The following is a 24,638-nucleotide window of genomic DNA, read 5'->3' as shown; positions in this document are numbered from 1 at the left end:
TATCATCTCCCACCTGTTCTATATTCAATTCTCCTTCTAAATAATTGAGCAATATTAAGAAAAATAATGTATTTAGTAGAACTCTGTGAAGATTTGTAGAGGATACTGTGCTAAGTGTTGTAGCTACACATTGTGTTTGCTGAAAACAAAGGCTCTCTAGCACAAATCAGGCATATATTTAGAGTGGGTGCTGGAAAAGTGCATGGATACTCAGGGGTAGACATCTGTAGAGGGTAAACTGTGAGCTTGGTTTTGAAGGAGAGAAGGGTCTGCCACACGCTGAAGAGTGACCTCTGGCAACTGCCACCTTGAGGGGTACTGCAGCTGGGTAAACTTTAGGTTATGGGGTCTGTCCTCCCTAAGCCTCAGTTTCCTTATCCATAAAATGGGTGTATGATTGTCCCTAACTCACAGAGTTGTTGTTTAAGTTAAATAAGATTATATGCCTAAATTGCTTTGCCCTGTGTGTGGCACTCAGCAAAGGTTAGCTATTATTGTATTTATTACTTTTAATAATAGAAGGATGGTAATAAGACCACCAAAAGGGGATGTGGGTGCCACCTAGAAAATGTCTCCGCCTTTCTCAAGCACCTTCTGGCTTGTTTTCCTGATCTTCTGATGCCAAGGAGCCTATTTACTAACATGAAACCGAAGTTGCCCATTGCTCTCTCCAAGCCAGAATCTGATGTCCTGGTAATTGCCACACAGACCTCTTCACTCCCAAAGGAAGGCCTGCTTTCCTTTCCCATACCCATCGCACGGGAGACCCCACCTTGTCTAGCCACAATGAGGCTGGCCATGCAGTCGGGCACGCTGGTTCCTGCTGCCAGGAAGGTGATTCCCATGATGACGTCAGGAATTCCCAGTGTGTAACCAATGATTGTGACCTGGAAGAAGCAGGAAGAGGTGGTGAGCTGAGGGCTAACACTAGTCCTACCTGCCCAAGAAGGACCAAGAAGCAGAAAAGGCTGCAGTCTGGGCAGTCTCTTCAGGAAGCAACATCTGCTCTCTGTATCAGGACAGAGTGCAAAGAACTTCTAGTGCAGCAGACCGGGGCTGCAGGTCAGGGGACCATGTACAGTTATGGAGTTCATGTTTTCTAATCAATGATTGATTCCTTTTACTTGTTCTTTTCAGGTGAGGAAGGTGGCTTGAGAGAGCAAAAACAGAGTTTTTGGGAAAAGGCAATATTGGGACAGAATGTTTCTCAGGATGGTCCTGGGAAACCCAAATACATGGCTGCCATGCTGTGCTGGGAATTTGAGCTTCCAACTCCCAAGCTGCATTGTGGGAATTTAAAGGATTGGAAGGGGGCTGGATTCACACTATCCAGTCTTGTAGGAAAAGCCACAAGTAGCAGATTCCTTTCCTTTCTCCCGTGAAGCTTGCTAACATCATCTTTGTCAACATCATCTTCTGTACCCTATTTCTTATATTTATTTAGTAGTTAGGCATTGTGCTCAGTGATATTCATGGGTGTTAACTTATTTACTTCTCATAACAACCCTATGGTGTAGGGGCTATTATCATCTCCATTCTTCAGATAAGGAAACAGGCATTGCCTAAGGCACACCTGCTAGTAATGGCAAGGGATATTCTGGCCCGGCAGGCAGGCTCACTTGCCTCTGTCTACATCCAAGGGGTTCAGGCAGAGGGTGGAAACAGGTGATAACTAGACAGTGCTTCCATTATGTAAATAAGCCCATTCTTGCCTCTGAATTTGCAGATGGGAAAAATGAGAGGAAGGCAGCTGGTGAGACATCATGATGGGAGTGGGGACGCAAAAGAGAGGTGAGTGGGAAAGAGATCGAGTCCCTGTACGTTGGCCTAAGGAAAGGATAACTTGCATGACCTGAGATGAACTGGTCATTTTAGGATGCCACTTGACCTTCTTGCTTTTTATAAAGTTACAAGAAATGCAAACCACATGTTGTAAGTAGTGCAATCCCCTCACAGTTCCTCTCAGGTCAGCAACTGAATGGGACTACTAAACATGACACTCTGACTTCCACCAAAGGTCACAGTTAGTTGCTCCTTCCCCACTCAAAGGTTTTGGGGAGTTAGTGAGATCCATTGAGATGCCTGGCTCATCCCCCTTCAAACTAGAATGAATGCACCTTATATCCATTCAGCGCTGAACTGAACTTGGGGTGGCCCTGGGGATCTCTGCCTTCTGCTCTCCAGGGAGGAAAGTGAGTTGCAGATACACACTAATTTTCTGTTTGTTGTTCTGAGGAGGCTTTTGAGAAATGGAGCTACAAGAATCCTGGCCAAACCTTGTTTTCCTTTCTAACCCTCAGCTGGGTCCCTGTAGGAATCCGGTTTGGCTGGCTGGGGCTTGGCTTGGAAAGGAGCTGCTGTTTTGATGCTTGTGGTTGAGTCTGGAGTTTTGGGGAACCAATTCCCCAGTTGGCTGTGCCAGGCCTTGTGCTTCCCTTGTTTTCTCCCCACTCCTGCCATTTCTCAGAACTTTTTAGAACCTCCATCAGAGCAGAAGGAGGCACACAGAAGGAGGGTAAACCTCAGATCAGCGGGTGAGTTTGCCTATTTGTGGACTTGAGAGAAAACTATCAAGCACCTGGAGGTCAAGGACACCAATGCTAGTTCCCAAACCTGGAACAGAGACAAAACCCAGTGAATATGTCAAATAAAAATGTTAATGAATACAGAATAAGGGAGAAACCCATGGCTATAAGATTTGGATTGCAAAAATAATTATCTGTTGCTTGGTGATGTTGAAAGCAAGAGATAATTGTGAATTAATTGTGTCAAGTTTACAGATTTGTTATTACCTCGAGAATAATCTTTTCAGAATCTTTTTTTAGCTCTTGAGTTTAATTTCCCTGAATTTACATATCGCATTTCTGTCTAACACTCAAGCAAGATTAATTTAGATTTACATAATTTTGTCATGGCTTTTAATTTCTGCCCAACTCCAGTTCTAATGAATTAGGTTTACTCCACAGTTAAAAGGTACAGTCATACACGAGCAGTGCATTCTGGATAGCTGCATTTCCTAAAACGGTGTTGGGCACGAAGCTCTTCTGGCTCTACAATCAAGGCCAATCCCTGAATTATTATTTTCGCTTCAGAAGGGACCCTTGACCTGGTTGAAGAAACTGAGACTGAGATAGGGAAACTGACTCTGATAGATGGAATTATCACTCCCAATTCCTCACATTTCCTCTGTGCCCTTTGCCTGGTGACTCTGTTGTTTTTCCCACTGGAGCAAGTAGAGTATATTTCTCTCACTACACTGATGTCATGAGTGGCTGATAGAATGAATGTAGGTAGAAGTCACAGCTAAGGCCCTAGGAGGAACCTTGTGTTTCCATTTGCCCTTATGCATTACAATGATCCACCATGAGAAGATCATTCTCCAGGCAGCCACTGGTCCCAGAAAATGGGCAAACACATGAAGTAGACACAAACCCTACCTGCCGCCTGAATCGAATGTAACCGTGCTGTGGCCCAAAGCAGAACTGCTCAGCCAGTGCCTGCTGAGATTAGTCCAACCACAGTCAACCTGCAGACATGTGAGCAGGAGAGTAAATGCTTGTGAGTTTAGGAGTTGTTTGTTATGCAGCTTATTGCTGCAATAGCTGACTGATACAGTTTCTGGGCCGAAACCCCAACCCATATCCCCCGCTGGTTGAGTGTATTTTTCCTCTCCACAGAGATCCAGCACTGCTGCGGAGTCCTCATGCACTTACCATCCACACCATCATGTAGGAGAAGGCTGCGATCCACAACGTGGAGGAAGCAAATGTCACCATGAACCACTTTTCCCAGCGGGGCTTGTTGCAGTTGGGTACAGTGAAGTATAAGACAAAACTCAGAGGCCAGGTGAACGCCCATTTCACTGTTTCCAGTTTGCCAGCTAGTAAAATAAAAAAGGCAAAAAAAAAAAAAAAAATCAGCTTCATTTCTCTATTCTACTAGCCCTCTGAACTGCTTTCCCCAGACATTTACATCTTAACTGATGGCCTGCAAAATAAACTTATATGTTGCTCTTTTCCTGAAAGACTCAAATGGTGTTCCACCACCAACAAAACCTGCCATACAAAACCAAGCAGAATAAAAAAAGTTATCCTCTGCCCACCTGCTAGATAGGCCTCCAGAATGACAGGATGAATCACTTCCGTGTAATATAAGGCCTGAGTGATGACTTGGCAAATGGATCCAGGTGGGAGATGATTAGAAAAATTCTCAGGACACAAAGGGGTGGGATGGAGGAAGTGTCTGTGTGTGGGGTTGTGGTGGTGGGGGAGGGAGCTAGGAAGACCACCAGTCTGCCTCTGTTACATTCTCTACGTGGATAGGTCACTACAGCTTTCCAGATTATAAGGCGTCAGTGGTCACAGCGCCGTCTAGTGGAATTGCTCAGCATCGTCGACCAACGTGCTGAAATTCTGAAAGATGATTTGAAAGCTCTCAAGGTTGTCAAAACACTGCTTGAGTGTTTGTATCCCAAGCTGATATAGATTTGCAAATTAATAATTGCTTTCTGATTCTCTAACTATCTGCTGCCATGGATAAGATGGTGGATCTGTCAGTGATGACTTGACCCTATCATCTCTGTGTCGCCTGAGTGCTATGATTCAGAGACACCCATAAATGCTTATTTTGGTGACTATACGATTATGAGTTCTTTGTTGCCTCAGATATGAACAACATATTAGTTTCATTTGGCTTTTATTATCATCCTGCTTAAGTGCTAACTCACCTCTGGAAAGATATATGCATATGCAAAGATATTCCCTTCTCCAATCAAGATCTCCACCTTTCAGTAAGTTCCCCATGCCTCTTACTCGTCACCCTCTCCCACCGCTACCACCTTAGATTAAATTTTTCTGTCTCCAACTTCAAATAAATGAAATAATATAGTATGTTTTTAAGTCTTCCTTCTTTTATTCAACATAATTTTTTTTTTGTGATTCATTCATGTGTAATTCATTTATTTTGTTTTGGAGTGCGCCATCCTGTGAACATGCCAGTTTGTTTATCTATTCTCCTGTAGATAGGAATTTGGGTTGTTGCCAGTTTTCGGGTATCATTACAATTCTTGTACAAGTCTTTTTGTGACATGTTTTCATTTCTTTTGGGCAAAGACCCAGGAGTAGAAGTGCTGAGTCACAGGCTGGTTGTTTATTTAACTTTTAAGAAACTGCCAGTTTTTTAAAATGATTGCACCATTTTATATTCCCATCAGAGTTAAGAAGGTATTTTTTAAATTACATTTTGAATAGTGATTAATGAAATGTTTAACAAATTCATTTCACAAGTTTATACCAGTATCCAGCACTTATTTCATTATATCTCTTACCAGTTTCTGAATAGTTGCCTAAAACTGCAGAGTAAAGTTACACATTACTTTGGGCTCCCTGGTCTTCCTCAGATGGCAATGCAGGGTGGTCACTAGGGGAGAGTGGGGCTTGTTTATCAGACAGTGCTGGGCCAGTGCCTGCTATCTGAGTTGAGTGGTTTATTTACTTAAATTCCCTAAGCCTCAGTTTCCTTATCTGTAAAATGTGGACACAGCAACATTAAGCTCACAGAGTAGTTGTGAGAAATATATGAAATATTAGGATGGGGATGGAACAGCATAGGTTTGCAAGTTGGTGGAGTCAGAATACTCAGAATCACTCTTGACCCTCCCCATTCTTTCATCTCCCACATACTAACCCTGGCAACCTGCCCAGGGCACTCTCAATGCATGTGCAGATACCCTCTCCCTGGCCTAGGTCCTCCATCCGTTACCTGGCTGAAGACCTGGCTTCTTAAGGGGACTCACTGCTCCTACATTTGCTATACCTCCATCTGTTCTCCACCAGGAGCCAGAGGGAGAGTCTCAAAAAGCAAACTGTTCTAGAACCTTCTACTGGCTTCCACTGCCCTCAGAGTAAAACCATATCTCTGCACCATGGCCAAAAAGGCCCTAACTGATTTGGCTCCCGTCTACCACTCTCTCTACTTATGCACTCCCTTGCCTCAGCCTTCTTTCTGTCCTCAGACACTCTAAGACTCTTTCTGCCTCAGGGCCTTTGCACTTGCAGTTCCGTCTGCCTGTATATTCCCATGGCTGAATAGACCCTGTCATGCAGGTCACCTCACAGCTCAAATGTCACCTGACCCCTCAGATCACCCAATCTAAATAAGACCTCCCACCTACCTCACTCCTTTCTTTCCCATCATCTACATTTATTTGCTTCGTAGCAAATGTTTTCTGTCTAAAATTATCAGATTTGTTTCCTTACTAATTTTCAGTTGCCTCCAAGCTAGAATATAACCTCTATAAGAATGAGTATTTTTTGTAGTTCATTCACCATTCTGTTTTAAATACCACAAATAGCTCAGGACATATATCACATGCTCACTTGCTATATATTAATAACATTAACAGTAATAACATTACTATGACCAATTTAATCAAATGGACAAAAGGACATAATCTGTTTTTTTTTTTTAGAGTCTAAAGGTATCCCATTTACAAGTGCAGAATAAAGCAAAAAGTCAAATTATTAAGAAAGAGGAAGTCTGTCTTTTCCTATCAGCAGCTATGCATCTTGCTAGATTTAAGGTTTGGAGATGGTAAAGTGAGTGATACAAACAGTGAGACTGTGTTTAGCTGGATTACAAAGTGAGAAGACTGTCTGAGAGTTGATTTGTGAGAGGTTAACAAATAAATGTTACAGAATCCAGAATAGGGCCAGATCTTTGGATCCCAAATGTATCCTGTAATTCTCCACATTTCTAAATCCTGCCACATAGTAGTAAGTCACTTATTCATCTAGGGCTCTCGGCATCCCTTCACTGGCAATCCAGTCTTCCAGATGCCCTTACAGCGAGAGAGAGAGACAGACTTGGTTTGGTTTAAGATATACACCCAACCGAAGTTACAGAGAAACACATGAATGAGAGAGAAATGACTTCAATTTGACTATTTGTCATTTTTCAGAAAATAAAGAAGACCAACGAAGTCAGAACTTATGACTGCAAGAGCTTAGAAAATATTAATTAGGTAAAGTTGCAAACAGCATTAGTTAGCACCAATGAGTTTTGAGTTTTTGTGTCATTCGAAAAAATTCTGACTTCACATTGAGAGGACATTATATCTTGAAAACAGTTTTCACTGTCATTAAAAATGATACAGATGCTTTCTTTGAGTTACAGTTCCATTGTAACACCAATGAAGTAGAAATTCAATGAGTATCATCTGGAATATGCCTTTAAATGTAATACAACAAATATAACTCCTTGAACAAACCAAGTGATGCAGAAATTCAATTATTCAATAATTTTCTTCAATTATTTTGAGGAGCAGGAGTATTCAGATAAGAATCATTCACATTTCATCTAGTCTAAATTTCCATTTTTGAACAAAGGGGGTAAAAATCGTTTGCTTTTCCTCTTTGAGTCAACAGTATTTCTGGACATTTTCCCATCTTTTGTTCCATCGCCATTGCCATGTGGTCTAAATAGAGTCTCCTGGAGATAGGTTTATTCATTAATTTGACAAATATTCACTGAATGCCCACTATGCCCCTAAGTGCCAGCACCGCCCCAGGTGCTGAGGATACAGCAGCAAGTTAAGAAAACAAAACTCCCTGCACGTGAACCTGATGTATCACCCACCGACGATGATTTCTTGAAAGTCATCCAGCAAATGGGAGATGAAGCAGGAGATGTGAGCCAGGGACTCTGAGCACTAGAGTATCCTTTTGAGTATGACTGGCTTTACAAAGCAAAAGACATTCCCAAGTCACATTCCTTATCAAGCTTTTAGGAAGCTTAATTCTATTGGATAAAGTCATTGCTCAGTATTTTAAACCTAGAACTAAATATATAAATTTGTTCTAATTATATAGGCAATAAAAATGTACATTATTTTAAAATGGAAAATACAGAGAAAAGAAAAAATAATTCCATCTAGGATAAATATACTTATATTTTGGTGTCTTTAATTTCAGTCTTTTTCTATGGAAGTATGTTGACCTACATACACATGTAAATGTTTTTCTTTCTGTCAGTCAACAGGATGGCTTTCTTCACACAAGAGATAAGAATATATGAACAATTTATAAATATGTATACATATATATGTATACTATGCTTGGTGAATATAAAATATATGTAAGTAACCTATACGTATATAATATGCACATATAAACACAAGTATGTTAATATATGTGTATATGCCACATAATATATGATGTATTAAATATGTATAAAGTATGTATAAATATATGTATATTAATAGGCAATAAAGTAAATATATAGTATATAAACATGTTATATGAATCGATTATATCAATCGTACATGTGTACACAGTATATATATATAAACACAAGTATGTTAATATATGTGTATATGACACATAATATATGATGTATTAAATATGTATAAAGTATGTATAAATATATGTATATTTATAGGCAATAAAGTAAATATATAGTATATAAACATGTTATATGAATCGATTATATCAATCGTACATGTGTACACAGTATATATATATGCACACCTATGTTCATGTATGTACAGATATAGATGTAAATATATATTCTTATATTTACATACTCCCACATACTTATTTGTTAATTATATCAGCTATAGTCAAATCCCGGAATGAAGAAAGACCTGACGCTGGGTGTTAGAAACACAGGGAGCCCAGGCGATTGTAGGATTAACACGAGAGGGAAAAATGTCTCGATAGTGTGGACAGGTCTTTTTCAGGACAAAAGAATTAATTAAGGGTTAGAGGGAACCTATGCAGGGCTCAAGGGACTAAGTCCTCCCTGCTCCTCGAGTGCCCTCTGCTGGCCTGGGGCGCCCTCCAGCCTGCTCCCCGCGGCTAGGAGGCCTGCATGCCCGAGGGAGGACTCGGCGGGACCTTCAGCCCCGCTCCGCCCTGCTCTGCCCGCGAAGCGGAAGATCCTGAGTCCTGGAAAGGTGTTTCTCAGCAGCTGGTGGAGGAAAACAGAGGGTCAAAATTGGACAAGTCCATCTCCATTTCAGAGGCGAAACCTGGTTCGGAATTAGGCTCCCCTAAGTCTTCGAAGAACCATGAAGATCGCTGGTGCGACACCAGACCTTGAGCCCCTCGCCACTCCTGGTGTGGCCGCCCCCCCCCTCACCCCCGACCAGCAGCATTGTTGTCACCTGGGGCTAGTGAGAAGTGCAGAATCTTGCGGCTCACCTGGACCTCCTGAATCAGAACCTGCATTTTATCAAGGAAGCCCAGGTGAGAGGGGCTGGCCTACAGCCAGCAAGGAAACAGGACTCAGCCATGCGATTACAAGGAACCGACTCCTGCCAGCAACCTGAACATGCTTGGGAATGGTTTGCCCAGGTCCTCTGGAAAGAACTAACCCTCTGCCCACATCTCCATTAACGGCTTATGAGTCTCTGGAAACCCAGCCAGCGTGTGCTGGACTTCTGACCTACAGAACTGGGAGCTATTCAATAAGTGTTTTAAGCTGCTAAACGTGTGACAATCTGTTGAGCAGAGAGAGAAAATGAACACAAGAGTTTATAAGGGTGGAATGAAGTGTGTGGTCATTTAATCCTTAAAATGTTTTTATTCTGGCTGATAGGGAAGAAGGTTCCCAAGAAATGCAGTGACAAGTGGCAAAATGAATAAAGAGCCGATATACTCTTTTCTATCGAGATTACCTGCTAACAAGTAATGATTTAATTGGCTGGGCGGTTCGGGAGTTTGAAGTATAAGAATCTGAGTGATGTTTTCTAGTTAGTTCTGGTAAGCATTTGACCAGGTTGAGATCTCGGGAGCCCTGAGGGGGCCCAGGAACAGTTCTGCTCTGAGTTTTACTTGCTGTCTCCTGGACACAAAAAGGAACACAGAGAGACCTTGCATCCGAAAATAAAACACGACTCTGACACTCTGTCCCACTGTTAAATGGTTTTTCAAGTGGATCAAGCAGTCCTTCCTCAGAATTAACAGTCCTCCTGTAAATTAATACTTCCTGGAGAAGTTCCATATATTAAGCTTCACTCTTGACAGTGAATGTGAATTAGACCAGTGCATTCTCTCCTGAAACAACCAGAAATTTCTGGAAGGTCTAGCAAATAGGCAGACATCTTTGGATATGGTCCACCTGCTCCATTAATGCGTGGGGTGGGGGACAAGGTCACTGGAATGGCCAAGCCTTTTTTGGAGGCAGCAGTCAGGGGAGAAGGACACCGCCCTGGTGTCTGGGGTTCTGAAAGCTCTCACAGGCCTTGCTCCTCCCCTTCAAAATACCAGGGAGAGTCCCTCAGCTACTCCACCATGTGTGCTCTGGCTGAGGCTGGAGGCTTTTTGCCCAGGTCTGCATCTCCTTTGATGCCCACCCTGGAAACAGCAGGTCCTGAGATAGGAGGGACCTGATGGTGGTGAGGGGCAGAAAGTGAGAAGAAAAACAAAGGTTACCTGAGTGGGCTGCACATGTCACTCAGGGCTGGTCTTGGCAGGAGACTCCCTGCCAACTGTAATGGGATGGGTGAGGTGCCTCTACCCAGGATCACCAAACTACCTTGCTGACACAAGTCAGGTGCATTTCCTCCTTAGCACCAAAAAGTCCCGCGAAGCAGCTAAAAGAGGACCTTCCTCTACAAAATTGCACATGTGGTCAAAGAGCTCACATTTCAACCAATGAACATATGTTGCTGTGTTGATCATTTATGGACCGTCTATGATAGTCTTGCCCATTGTAAATGTTAATGTAAGTATTTCTATGTTCAGATGCTGCTTTGAATTGAATTCCAGATAGATCATCAATGTCAAGAGTATCTACTCACTGGCCTCAGAGTAATTCCCAACCCCAGCCCAGACATAAGACCTCTTACAGGGGGGGTCGAATGGTGTGTACGGTCCTTCATCCTCCTCCTCATCCTCCTCTTCCTCTTCATCATTCTCGTTGTTCTCATTGTCCTCATTCTCATTTTCTGTCTCGTTGCCAGCCTCGGCAACAGCATCGTCCCTCCGAGTCCCGTTCACACGCCTGTCTGGGGCACTGCCGGGCCCTGTCCCATTCTCCACGGTGTGTTTAATTGGGATTTTGATGGCCACCTCAGATTCTCCATTGGCGTAAGCCCTGCTGTTTATCAGTCTTTGTCTCTGGAAAGAGAAAGGCACAGTCTTACCATGGTCAGAGGCACAGTCTTACCACGGTCAGAGGGACAGTCTTACCACGGTCAGAGGGACAGTAAATCCTATACCCGAAACACCAGCTATTGAGATCTTTCCCAGGCAGCTGACAAGGTGCTGCTTCCAGGACATCCTGTAGTCAAGTCTTAAGGGATTCCTCAAAGTAATAACCAACTTAAACAACCTCCTTCTGGGAGAAAGGATTAACCTTTTACGACCCACCGGAACTTGCAAATCCCTTCAGAGGAAAATTCCTGTGTCACAGATGCGCGCTTCTTTTCTATCAGGGTTCTTGATTCTCTGTGCACCATAGTGTTATCTTTTTTCTTAAGATTGTAAGAATCCCTTGGTCCATATGTGAGAAAGCCATACAAATATATCAATATGGCTGCCATTCCAGAGAAAGGAATACACAAGTAATCTTGATTTAGCAACTACTTTGGTGTAAGTTTATGTCAGAGGGTTTTATTCAAATAGAAAATGAAAAAACAGGTAGGTAGAAGGGGATGGGAAATTTTTTCTATGTAACTGGGAGCAGGATTATGTCCCTCAACATGTGGAGAGAAGAGCAAGGACCAGGATGCACAGCTGGCCCAGTGAGCAATGAAGTTGGAAAATGGCTGAGGGATATAGTGTTAACTGTTGGGTTAGGTGCTTCTATTTTCAGACCAGGAAACTTTCTCCCTTTCCCAAACTTTCCAACCCCTGTCCAGTGGCAAATAGACTGTGTTTTCCAAGATACCTCATTGATCAACATGCGACTGGCCATGGAGAGTCGAGTCTTGGGGGGAAAGTGGCTGGTGATCATGATTCGAAGGCCAGCCTCAGAGAAAGAAAGCTGGTGTGGGTAGGCTGACAGCAGCTCGTCTACCATGATCACGGACGCTTTGCGGTGGAAATTGGCTAGGGGAATTAAAAACATAAAATAAAAATAACGTCGAGGTTAGGAGCAGGACAGAAATATTCATTCAGTCTTCCCATTCTTCCTTTCTCTTCCTCCCTCCCTTCTTCCATTTCTTCCTTCCTTCCTTCCTTCCTTCCATCCACCTATCTCACCCTCAAACCATCCATTCATCCATTTATTCTCCTGTATTCCCTCCTTTCCTCCTCCGTTCTTCCATCTTTCCTCCCATCTGCTCATTTATCCATTCATCCACCCACTCATCTCAACTATCCATCTCATCTACCTCTCTATCCATCCATCCATCCATCCATCCATCCATCCATCCATCCATCCATCCGTCTGTCCATCTGTCCATCCCTTCACCCATCCAAGGAGGGTTTTAGTAAGCAAAATTTAGAGGAGTCAATATGCTTTCTGTGGGGCTCATCGATAGCTCTTTTGAAATGACTTGAAACAATTTAAGCATCATTAACTGATATAGAAAGAATGAGTGATAACATAAGAGAATTCCTGCTTATTCTGAAAGGATACTTTTCCTGCCACTCAGATCTGGAGCATAGAAAAGATCCCAATAATCTTTAGTAATGTTTTATGCCCTTCGAATGTCAACAATGTTCATATCAAGTTGTTAAAAGTTGCAGAATTGCCTTTAGTGTCAAGTGGAAGACATGGTAGGGAGACATACACATTGTTGCAGCCCAGCCTATGACCAGGGCTGACAAGTGGGTGGGTAGGTGAGCTGGCCACACTACAGAGACCCAAGATCCTGAGGGGGCCTAGGGCAAATCTTTTGTAGTGATTTGCTGGCAGGCCTGAACAAAAAGTTTCACCAAGGCCCAAGTCCCTCTCTATGAATGTGCAATGTGAGAACGTAGCTCACGGGGACCTGGCCGCAAACTCTCTTAGTGCTCACTCCTGTTTTCCAAGCCACTAAACCATGAAATGATCTCTGGAAACACTGGCTAATATCAGGTAGTTCTATTTGGTTGGCTAATATTAGGTAGTTCTATTTGGTTCCCTAAGAGCATTCCTTTTATGGTTGTAAACTACCCAGAAGAGAAGAAACTAAATGAAATCCTTATGTGGGACGGCACTAAATACCCTTAAGTCTTTAGTTAAACATGCATATAATTAGGAAAGTATCTCAAATAATTGATTTTCAAATTCTAATAATTACCCACAGTTTTCAAAGTCAGACATTATTTGAAAACAACCTATAGATTTTCTAACTTCTGTGTTGTGTGTGTGTGTTTTTTTTTTTTTTTCTGCAAAGCAACCATATGGGACCAAGGAGAAATAAACCCACACATTTCAAGGGAAAATTAAAAAAAAATTAAAGGAAAATAAAACACATTCTAGGCAAAAGTAAGTGATAATTTTTGTATTCCTCTAAGAATATTATTAGCAAGCACTATATTATTTCTCTTAGTATATCAACTGCTTAATAAGAATCTACTGAATATAAATTATTTTGAATAAAGAAAAGGCAATTTTCTATATCATTTTGCAGCTTGGAAGCTGAGGTAATGTAGCCTGGAAGTGAATTTGGATATAATAATATACTAATAACAACTATCATTAATTAAGTATTTTACATACTTTATCTCCTTTCATCTTTACCAAAATTATCCCCATTTTGCAGAAGAGAAAATTACAGGTCAGAAGACTGAGTAATTGCTTCATGGTCACACAGGCAAAATGTGAAAGAATCAATACCTCAAAACTCATGGTATTTTCTCCTTTACCATCAGTCCTAATTTTCCTTTATCACTCACAGCACATGTTTTGCCTAAGAACTTGCATGGCGCTTTCTCAGTTGGCTCATCACCAGGTATGAGACTACCCCCGTGGTGTAGCCAAAGGGAGAAAGTGAGGACCGGAATCTTCTCTCCCTTAGAGAGGCAGAATCCTCTCCAGGACAGCTGTGGAGCCCCAGGTGTGGCCATGAGCGAGGGCAGCTGGGCTGGCTTCCCAGCACTTCCTTCCTGGACACAGGCTCTCCTTGGTTACCTTTCTTGAGTAGCACCACAGTTGCGTCACAGTTGCTGCTGTCATCAATTTCAGCATTGTTGGCCAAGCCATTGACCATGTTTCCAGCACCTTTTGTCCTCCTTTCAAAGCACTGATGTATGCAAGCGTTATATCTGAGGAGAGGAACGAGGGAGAGAGCCCATCAGCATTTGCTGCTCCTCCATGCCCCACCTCCCACTGAGTGTCGCTACAGCTCTCCCAGTCTGGATGATTGCGGGACACCACGCCTCAAATTATTACTATTATTCTTTTGTCATCCCATTTCCCCTCAGAATATACAACATGTCCTATTTTTAAATGTAAAGATATGTGATATGTGAAAATAAAACTAACATCATGTAAATGAATAGTGACACTGCTTTCTTTGCAACCTCTTCATGTCAATGGAGGTAACTCCGGGGTGGAATTCCCTGACTCGGAGTCTGTTCATGGAAGGATGACGATCAGACTCAGTGGGATGGGCAAGGTCTACCATCTCCAGGGCCTCCACTGTCAGGGACACACTGGGTGGGGGAAGGAGAAGGTGTCTCATCCCTGCTGCTACCTCTCCCATCATAGTCTGTGCGTGACAGGCTGGCTGGCTGTCTAGGTCTTTGTCAGTCAGGTTTCATGAGGTTGCAGGTTGGGATCCTGTGAATCTCTGTTATTGTTGTGTCATAATTCCAGGCCCGATGGGTTCTTGGCTTTATGAAAAAGTTCTGGGCTATGATACTTTGGAAGGATTGAGTAAAAACATTGTGCAGTACTTCTTATGTGTCTGTTGGAAGGGAAGAAGCTTGTACAAGTTCCTAGGATATTTTTGGCAGGTAAATATTCTGGTCTTTTCATTTTTAGTATTAGAAGACTCACATAGAAGAATTCTAGAAAACTCCAGGGCAAAGACAGCTGGGCAGGGTTTCCAGGGCGTTGTAGGCCACTGCTGCTTTTCCCTCACTCAAAGGCTTTAGTGACTTTACTGGCCATGGGAAATCCCACTGGGTCCCACCAGCTTGATCTCCGGCCTCCCATAGGTATGGCAGCCAGGTACGGCGACTCTAAATTGTCAGCTGGCAGGCCACTCAAGCTGTGTTTCACCACACAAGCTTCTCTTCCTCACCCCTTTTGCTGCTACAGACAAGAGGCTCTCAAGAGTCCCTTCCCACCATATCTTATGCCTGTTCTTCAGTCAGTGCAGCTCTGGATGGGTGGGCATATGTGACATGACAGCCATTAGGGTACAGAGAGTGGGGCCCTCTGTGACTTGGACTTCTCTTCCATGAGCACTTCCTGTACTCCCTGGGAGTGTTTGGCCTTTCCTACATTGCATTAAGGAGAACAGAAAACTAGTCAAAAGTGACAGTGGTTACTATGCAAAGGGAAGTGGGCAGGCTAATCCTGGGTGATGCTCAGTGTTTATAGGAGGCAGACAATAGAATTAGAACATCACTATTTATCAACCATAAGAAATAATGGAGCCAGATTTTGAGTATCAGTGGCTGCCAACATCACAGAGAGACAGGTGACATCAATGTGCCTGTTGATGGCAGAACTCACTACCTCTTGGGACATAGTCTAACCTGAATCGATCAATTACAGGAATCACAGAGACCAAAGGAATAGGGATGTAGTTAACAATTTCCAAACTGGGCAACTCTGTGGAGCAAACACTCTAACTTTGTTTAAGAATAAATTGAAAGAGAGAGAGAAAAAAAACCAAAAAAACAGAGGGAGAATTTATACATTAAAAGAGATCCAAAAGATGGAGCAACCAATTGTAACGAGTGGAATTTATTTGGATTCTAATTTTGAAAACATTTATGACATTTATGAGACTAAAATAAAACTGTAAAAATGACATTTATAAAACCACTGAAAATTTGAACATTGATTCGATATCCAATTATATTGAAGAATTAGCATTACTTTTAGGTATGAGAAATAATGATGTGGTATGTTAAAAAATGAGTCCTTTTAGAGACATACACTGAGACTTTTATAGTTGAATTGGCATGATGTCTGGGACTTCAAATTATATGGAGGGAGGAAAATGAATAGGGGTGTGGATGGAGCAACCATGGGTTGATGGTGGTTGGGGATGGTGGTGAGCATGTGGGAGTTATCACACTGTTCTGTTGACTTTTGTATATACTGAACATTCTTCTTAATGAAAAAGTCTCTTCACTTTCTGGACTCAACAAGAATGCCTTGCCCTACTGATAGAGCTATGTGGGAGGGGCTGTGTTTCTGTCCCCTTGACTTGGAATCCACTTGCCTCATGGATATACTAACTTGTATGAAGGTTTGTTTTTAAATACGACTATGTGCTATACATTCATCTGGATTTGGGTAACGGGATAATAATTATTATGAGAGCTTTCTGGAAACCAGATATTGGTTAGTAACTATGCTGTCACATTCCATCCTTATAAGAAAACCTTTGAGGGAGGAAGTATTATTAACCCTGTTTTGGAGAAGTACTCCAAAATGAGTACTCCAGAATGAGATTCAAAATGGCTAAGTAACTTGGTCAAGGTGTTTCTGCTAGTAAATGTCAGGATGGGATCTGCCGTCAGGGCTTATTGTGAAGCACTTGATCTCAACCACCAGACCATATTGCCTCATCTGGGGACCAAATCCCAAAGCAGCAACCCAGATGAACAGAAATCAATCCTCGCCAACGCCAGGTGTGCCTCACGCTTCCTTAAGGTTTTTGGCCAATCTGAAATTGCTTTCTGACCTTCAGACAGAATGTTTAAAATCATTTTAAAGCTATCTACTCAGAGGGCAGCTGATAATTCTAATGTATGCTGTTTTTAACTGCTGCTGCTCTGTTTTATATTTTTAATTGAATGTTTTAAATTTTGTGCTTGCACCCTGAAGCTTTTTTATTGTGAAGCAGGCAATTTTATAAATCAGATTTTATAAAACCCAATGATTAAAGCCTTTGATTGCGGAGGGGGATGGCTAAAGAGCAGAGATTTCAATTTAGAACTTAGGACCAGAATTTATATAGAAAATTCCACGAGCACAGTAGCTCCCATTCCCAGTTTTATTTGTGTCCTGCTGGTTTGAACAGCTGGAAGACTGGTAAAGATGAGGCGTCAGCAGAAACACACCTCATTAGCTTTCACACTGGGTATGATTTGGAGGAGAGGAGAAAAATTGTTCACTGTGTTATCCTAACATCCACAAGCCCTGCCAACAACTCATGGGCTTTACAATGGCTGGTTAGAGGGGTGCAGTGGTCACAGGATGCATAATAGCAATATTCCTCAATTCACCTTCCCTTTAGACCAGCTCTGGTTTTAAAGATCTCTTTATTCTGTGAAGCCCCTAGTGAATTTAGTATGGGATATGCTTTCATATCAATTCAGATTCAAAACAAGAGATCAATGCTAAGCATATAGCAGACACTCAGTCAATTCTTTTAAATAACTGACTGATCTACCTTTTCAAAAGGGAAGAAAAAGACTCAACTCTTTGAGAACTCAAACTTAGAGCTTCAGAAAGTAAAAAAAAAAAAAAAAAGTGTGAAATAATAAAAAAACAATGAAGGAAGATGTGTGTATTGTTGAGGACTCCTCCCTGCGGGACAGATTCCCTAATAGTTTTTTATGCTAGTTGAGAGAAAGAGAAGCAAGATGGCTGCTCCCATCTTTAAAGGTGTTATCTTTGGCATCTAGAAATGTTGAGAAGTCTTTGGGCCAATTCTGTGTTTTGCAGGAGCTCATCTATAGGTATTTTAAAATGGAAGGTGATTCGTGGTTATCTCATGTGTTATCTCACAGTAACTCCCTACCAGGATACTCTAGAAATACCCTCTTCCAGTAATAAGAGCCAGATATTGGGTCTACATTGACCATCAGACAGCTCCTGAGGTGAAGGCTGGATGCCACAGATAGTGGATTGGCGGCAGATTGCTTATAGTCCACGTTGGACATCAGCCAAGCCAGCTTCTACCTTCACTGTTCGTTTGCCTAAGGCCACACTGATTTCTCTCAATAGACCTCTCAGTTACTAGTGGACAGAATGAATTTTTGTCAGGCCTCAGAGCAAGGAAAACTTGACATGTCAATTCCAGACTGCTACTTGATATGTCCAAATTGGTAATTTCTGATGATGTTCTTTCTTGCCCCCTGAGAACATAGGAATATAGGGATGTAGTCATTCCCCCAGTCACATATGCTGAGGAAAGTATGGGCTAATTTAGAGTAAAAGAAACATCTCCCGTGGGTGCTGACAGCTGCAGCGTGGAATGTCTTTGTACTATTTATAAGCTCCTCATCTCAACGGTACTTGGCAAAAAAAGATGAACCAGCAGGTTCACAACCATGGTGCTTACATTTTACCTTCAAGCATGGGAAACATCTGCAGTATAACTTTTAACAGAAATAGAAAGCTGCCCAGATCAAGGGGAAAAAGAACATATGATGTGGTAGTTTTAAAATATATCCACAAATTGACACTTCTCCCTTCAATAGGTGAAGGAGATCTCTTAAGTGTGAACTGGACTTAGTGACTCACTTCTAATAAACAGAACCTGACAGAAGTAATAGTGTGTAACTTGTGAAATGATTAAAAAAAGTCATTGCAGGGTCCTTCTTGCTCTGTCTTTTGAATCTCCAGCTTGGGAGGAAGCTGGCTCCCATGTGTAGGGACACTCATGCAGCCCTAAGGAAAGGCCCATGTGGTGAGGAACTGAGGTCTCCAGCCAAGAGCCAGCATCAGCTTGCCAACCATGCAAGTAGGCCGTCTTGGAGCACCAGTCAAGTAGATGATGGCTACTCTGGCCCACCTGTTCTCTGCAATCTCATGAAAGATCCTGAGCTAGGACCCATCTCATGGGTGCCCAACGCTCGGAAGCTATATGAGATAACACAGGTTTATGGTTTTAAGCAATGAAGTTTTGGGGTACTAGATGACCGTAAGAATAATAAAAGTCTGCAGATATTCGATCCACAGTTTTAGTCACCTCTTAATTAGCTTTGGTCCCATCTTCTCTCACCCTATATCGAAGTGTAAATTATTGAGTTTTGCCTCCTTTCTTGGTATGAAAGAAAGTGACCGAACAGCCAGGTCTTGAGAGAACTTTCCCTTGAGAGATTTCTTAAATCAAACACTGAAGCTTTGGTTCTATCATCACATCATGGTTTGGAAGGGTCTTTGCCACTAATCAAAGCTGTACTGATTCATAGCAGGCTGCCAAGGGAGCCAAATGAGTCTGTGATGTTATGCATTCAAAGCTAGCCAGATACACCTGCCCTCTCCCTGTTCCTTTTTCTACATTATCACATAATGTTGAATGTAGGGAACAGTTTTAGAAAAGACATCAAGAGAGTATTTTACTTACTTCATGATGACAATGTAGATAAGATACATCAGCACAAGTACTAAAGACTCCCACCTGTGTACAAACCAAGACAGGCTAGTTAAAAAAGTCACCATAGGCAGACGTGTAACACCCAGCCTATCTTTAAAAGCATTTTGATGTGAACAATAGTTAAGTCTGCCAAGCATGGCGAGAATAAGGCATGTAGACTCATTACAAATATTTCCTGGTTTATAGACATTTTCTATGCCGCATACAGCTTTCAATGATCTTTTTCTTTCTTCTCTACTTAAAAAGAAACTGCTCCTTTCTCTCTTATTCACTTATCCAAGAGTTCTTGGAATGCAGCAAACCTTCTGTAATATTGCTGAATATAGGCCTATATTTATAAATCTGTTCACAGGTTAATCATTCATTAAAACTATGTAGATGTATTTACAAAGGGAAAATGAGAGAGATTGATAGGGGCAACTGAGGGATTATTGGATATACAGGAGCAAGGCATACTTAGAGAGAGAGCATGCACCTGGAAGGGAGGATAAGAGTGAATGAATGGGAAAATGGTCAAGAAAGAAAAAATAATAAAACTCACTGGAATGTACCCTAAACTTCTGATAACTTGAATACTTCTACTTTCCATGTAATTTTTGGTTCTAGAAAAGTTTACTGAAGAATGGTCTATGAACAAATTCCAGGTTATGTCTTTCCTTCCTGTTTTATTTTCAAGTTCCATGTCTAGAAACTGATCCTAGGGAAATATGTGGTCAAATGTAAAAAGAATGCACACACAAGAGTTTTTGTTGCAGTGGTGTTTATAAAAGCGAAGGGTTGGAAAGAAGGAAGATGGTGATAAGGTGGGGGACTGGGTACATAAGTTATGATAAGTATGTCCATACGATGGGCCACCATGCATCAGTTAATAATGATTATGTAAATGTATATGTATCTACTATAGAAACTGCTCACGATGCTACTGAAGGAAGAAATCAGAGTCCAAACCCCTTGAACTGCTGTCACATTTCTTGGCTTCCCTCTTAGCAAACTTTCTCAAAGGATTGCATACAGTCCATCCCAGCAACTGCCATTCTCTTGGCAAATTTCTCTAGTCTAACTCCTACATCCATCGGTCCCCTGAAGCTCTTGTCAAGGGCACTCACAATCTCCATCTACATAACTTCTAGGATGGTTCTCTGTCATCCTCCTCAATTTCTCTGCAGCATCCGAGAGCTGACCACCTGCCCTCCTTCATAAAACACTCTCTTTTCCTGACTTCTGAGAGGCCACATTCCTAGTTTTCCTCCTGTCCCCCTAACTTCTCCTTCTCTGTCCTCTTTGCCTCCTCCACTTCCTCAGTTCAATCTCTAAATGTGGGACCTTCTTCTCTTTTAATCTACATGTTCTCCCTAGCTGACATCATCTTGTCCTACTGCTGTAAACACTAGGTGACACATCCACTCCACAGCTCTGGCCAGCTCCAGGTTTATATATCCTGCTGTCAGTTGGCTCCTCCACATCGTATCTAAATGCATGTCAGACAAAATTCTTAATTCCTGCTTCCTAGCTTCGTTCCTTACCCCACTCCCCGATCTCAGTACACTGTACTTCTCCCTTCCCAGTTACATCCAAAATCTGGAAATCAATATGGAACCCTCCTTTAACCTCATCCATGTCCAGCAAGAATCTATGCTCAAAATACTTCCTGAATTGTTGGCTTCTGCCCTCTCTACTGCTACCTCCCTAGTCCACCACAACTGCAGCCTCTGAACTGGTTTCCTTGAGGCTACTGGATTGTCATTCTACTGCTTAGAAGTCTTCTACTGCTTCCCAATATACTTGAGAAAAAAACAAAAGGTGCAAAATCTGGTTATTTTCCCTTCTTCTCTAAACCAACTTGTGCCCTGTGTTTCACTACACTGGTCTTTCATTTGCACATTTTGAGCTCTTTCATCCCCCTAGAGATTTTACAATTACTGTTCCCTCTGCCAGGAATGCTTTTCCCTTCACCCCTTGGCTGGTCCCTTTTATACTGCAAATATCAGCTTAAATGTCACTTCCCCCAAGAAGTCTTCCCTGCCTACTCTCCTTCAGTTTCTATCACAAGACTCTGTGTTCGTTAAACCTTTGACCAATCTGTAATTCTCTTGTTTATTTACTCATGAATTATTCATATTTAATGCCTGTTTCTAGCAGTCACTTGACACCGCTCCTCACACCTAACCTCTGCCTCACCTCTCTGGTTTCTCTTTTCTGGAGACTTAAATTGAACTCCATGACAGCTGATTTACCCCCAAACAGACACCCACTCTCCCCAGGTGCTCACTGTTATCTCTCCAGCACAGAGTAACCTTCAGCTCATCTTTGTAGGGGAGACGCCCTCCAAACATCAATTTTCAGTTGCGGAACACCTCCAGGAGCCTGAACATGGTTCTGTCTCACCAAAACCAATGTATATGTGATGTCAATTTAATTAGAAACAGTAAAGTTTCATTTGCAGCATTCATTTTGAAGGAAGAGACACCCAAAATCTGAAGGGATGTCATGTAATTGTTAGGGAACATTTTAAGAGACTCAGTAAGGGGGTCACCAGAAAATGAACAAATGTCAATGAAATATTTGTTAGGTTGAATTAAGTCCAGCACTTTCTAAATAGGTATATTTATACTTTCTAATTCCTTTATATCTTTTTGACTTTTCACTCAAAGCAAGCCCTTTCATCACAATATTCAATAAGATTCTCTTTTGTCACATTTCAGAAATGCCTCTGAGATGAGGGTTCCCTACTTCTGTTGACATTTCAGTTTTGTTTTGTTGGTGCCCAGACTCAGGGCTCTCCCAATACTCCTTCCATATAAAATGCACCAGGCTCTCTGAGGCCTCCATGGTGTCACATCCTGATTGAGTGTTTGAGAATCAAGTCTTTGCTCGGTGCTCTTCAAGTTCCCGTCTCCAGTCCCCTTCCCCTCAGTGGTGTGTCTCCAAATGACTCCTTAATTACATGTCAACCGTCTGCCTCCCCTCCAGCCTGGAGAGCCCCAATGTCAAGGCTGTTTGGTTCTGTGTTCTGTGTCTAGTTCTGGGGCAGAGACTGGCATCTGGGAGGTGCTTAGGAAACAGTTGTGAAATTGGACTGAATCTGCATGCAGATCTCTGAAATCACATGGCTCTTATCTCTCCATTTCCCTTAAGACGCTCTTCTCCATCTGCCTCTCTGACCATAGCCCACCCGCTGTCCTCCAAGGACCTGGTTGTGCGGTATGATCTGGATTTGTTTCTTCCCTCCCTACAAACTTCTGTTTTTAACCACCTTCAACTGGTGCTGATTCTCTTGCTAAAGATTGTTCTTTCTCACATCGGAGGTCCAGTACCTGTTCTCACCCTGTTCTCGAAGGGCATGGCTCTGCTTTCCTAACCATGGTCCAGAACAATGAAAGCTGGACTCTAACACGAGGCAGGTGGACAGTCTCCAGGTCATGTCCCCAGGCTCTCGTTTCTCTCTCAAAGTTGCAAGTTGAGGTTCAAAGAAGAAATAAAAACATCACTTTAGATCCTTTAGTTTTCTTGCTAGGCTTTCAGACCACTGAAGACAAGGTCCTAATTCCTTCTGGCAATACAGTAGGCCTTGCTGCACTGTCATTATAGGATGTATGGGACATACATCCTAATAAGTGGATCTCTCTCTGATGCTTTCTATTTTAAATGTCTTTGGGGGCAGGTATCTAACTAAAAAAACACCCAACAGATATTCCCCTGCCTTTTGCCTGCAAATAGAACCCCACTATTTTGAAGCAGCAAATAGGGATCCCTCAATCTCAAGGAGGCTGGGCCCACTCTCTGGATAGATAATGATTCATCTAAAGTTGTAATTCTATTCTCCCTGGTCACTTACTGGTCAAGGCAGACACAGCTGTGACCAAAGAGACATAAGGAGGACAGGTGTTGAATAAAAATCATAGTCCTTTCTTCCCCCTTCTTGCCTTCAAACTAAACTTAATGGCTGGAACCACAGCAACCTTCTTGGGACCTTTAGGGAAAGGCCAAGAGAAATGCAGAGCCATTGCACCACCTACATCTGGGATACTTGTTATGTAAGAAAAATGAACCACTACTTCTTTAATCTGCAATAGCTGTTTTTCCTATTACCTGCCACTAAAAGCCTTCCTACTGCCACTTCTTGGCTGAATGTGACTTACTGCAGAATGTCACTTCAGGAACCATGAAGGAATCTAAACTGTGTATGAAAGAGATATCTTGTCCTTGTGTGTTTGTATTTGACAAGGCTCATTTCTTCCTAAAGAGTACTCTAGTTTCAAAATAAAAACACTTGAAATTAGTTTCCTTTTGAAGATTTTGAGAGTAGCTTGGTTACTTTCCTTGAAGTCTCAGCAAATGTTAGAATTTGCTCTTTAAAGTAATATTGAAATAGCACTGTGCTTTAATTGTCACAGATATAAAAATCTGGCTTTAAAGAGAGAAATCAGAGAAATCAATGCCTAGACGCACCCTTTCATAATATAAATGCTCGTGGTTGGCTGGGTAAGAAGGTATGAGGTGTGGAAAGTGAAATATATTTTAAAGTTCAATATAGTTTGCATTCAAACGAGGAGCTGAAATTCCTGGAAGTCCCAAAGCCATTTTGGGCCAGTGGCACAGATTTTAATTTCTCAGCCTCACTCATGTGAAAATGTTCTGTCAGCCCATCCACATAATAACAGTACTTATGAACCAGGCTGGCAGCCGGGAACCATGTTCTGGTGCCATGAGAGCCTCCCTCTAGCTCTTTCTTGCAGCTATGCCTGTGCACGAGTCAATATTCCAACCTACCCCAGGCTGAACAAAACATACTGGGGGATGTGCAACTCACACATCCATGGCCCTCCCATCCCTTTGCTCATGTGGGAGCCTTGGTGCTCAGGCCAAGGACGCTGATGATCTCAGAATCTGGACCCCTCAGCACAAGCTTGAGGTTCTATCCTTCTGATTTCAGAGGAGATTCAGCCTTTGAAATGAAGAGGACACACACTCTCTTTCTTGCTCCTTATCATCTGAAATGTCCTACAAGATGTTTTGAGGGTAAGGACTAAAATAGATTTATCATGAACACTGCTTTCATCTCTTTCTGCCATGGTTTCTATCAGCAAAATCAGGGAGATATGGAAAAGAGAGCTCCCTAAGACAGTGATCCACCCATGGATGTTTCTTCTTAAGGTTTTCTGCATGAAAGCAGCAGAAAAATTTCTGAGATCAA

General features: G+C 42.2%; 1 protein-coding gene across 1 annotated transcript in view; it reads right to left on the bottom strand.

Moving 5' to 3' along the window:
* Nucleotides 1-24,638, bottom strand: part of SLC24A3 (solute carrier family 24 member 3) — a 66,058-nt gene that overhangs the window by 21,810 nt on the left and 19,610 nt on the right. The window contains exons 4-9 of the mRNA XM_011371329.2: nucleotides 19,415-19,468; nucleotides 14,065-14,198; nucleotides 11,893-12,053; nucleotides 10,850-11,120; nucleotides 3,714-3,880; nucleotides 773-887 (exon numbers count right to left, since the gene is read on the bottom strand). Of these exons, the coding sequence (XP_011369631.1) occupies nucleotides 773-887; nucleotides 3,714-3,880; nucleotides 10,850-11,120; nucleotides 11,893-12,053; nucleotides 14,065-14,198; nucleotides 19,415-19,468 (902 nt within the window). The remainder of the gene's footprint in view (nucleotides 1-772; nucleotides 888-3,713; nucleotides 3,881-10,849; nucleotides 11,121-11,892; nucleotides 12,054-14,064; nucleotides 14,199-19,414; nucleotides 19,469-24,638) is intronic.

The sequence above is a fragment of the Pteropus vampyrus genome, unplaced genomic scaffold, assembly GCF_000151845.1.
Source record: "Pteropus vampyrus isolate Shadow unplaced genomic scaffold, Pvam_2.0 Scaffold7, whole genome shotgun sequence".
NCBI classification, from domain to species: domain Eukaryota; kingdom Metazoa; phylum Chordata; class Mammalia; order Chiroptera; family Pteropodidae; genus Pteropus; species Pteropus vampyrus.
The sequence above is the reverse complement of the archived record's forward strand: the minus strand, read 5'-3'. Positions and strand labels throughout refer to the sequence as shown.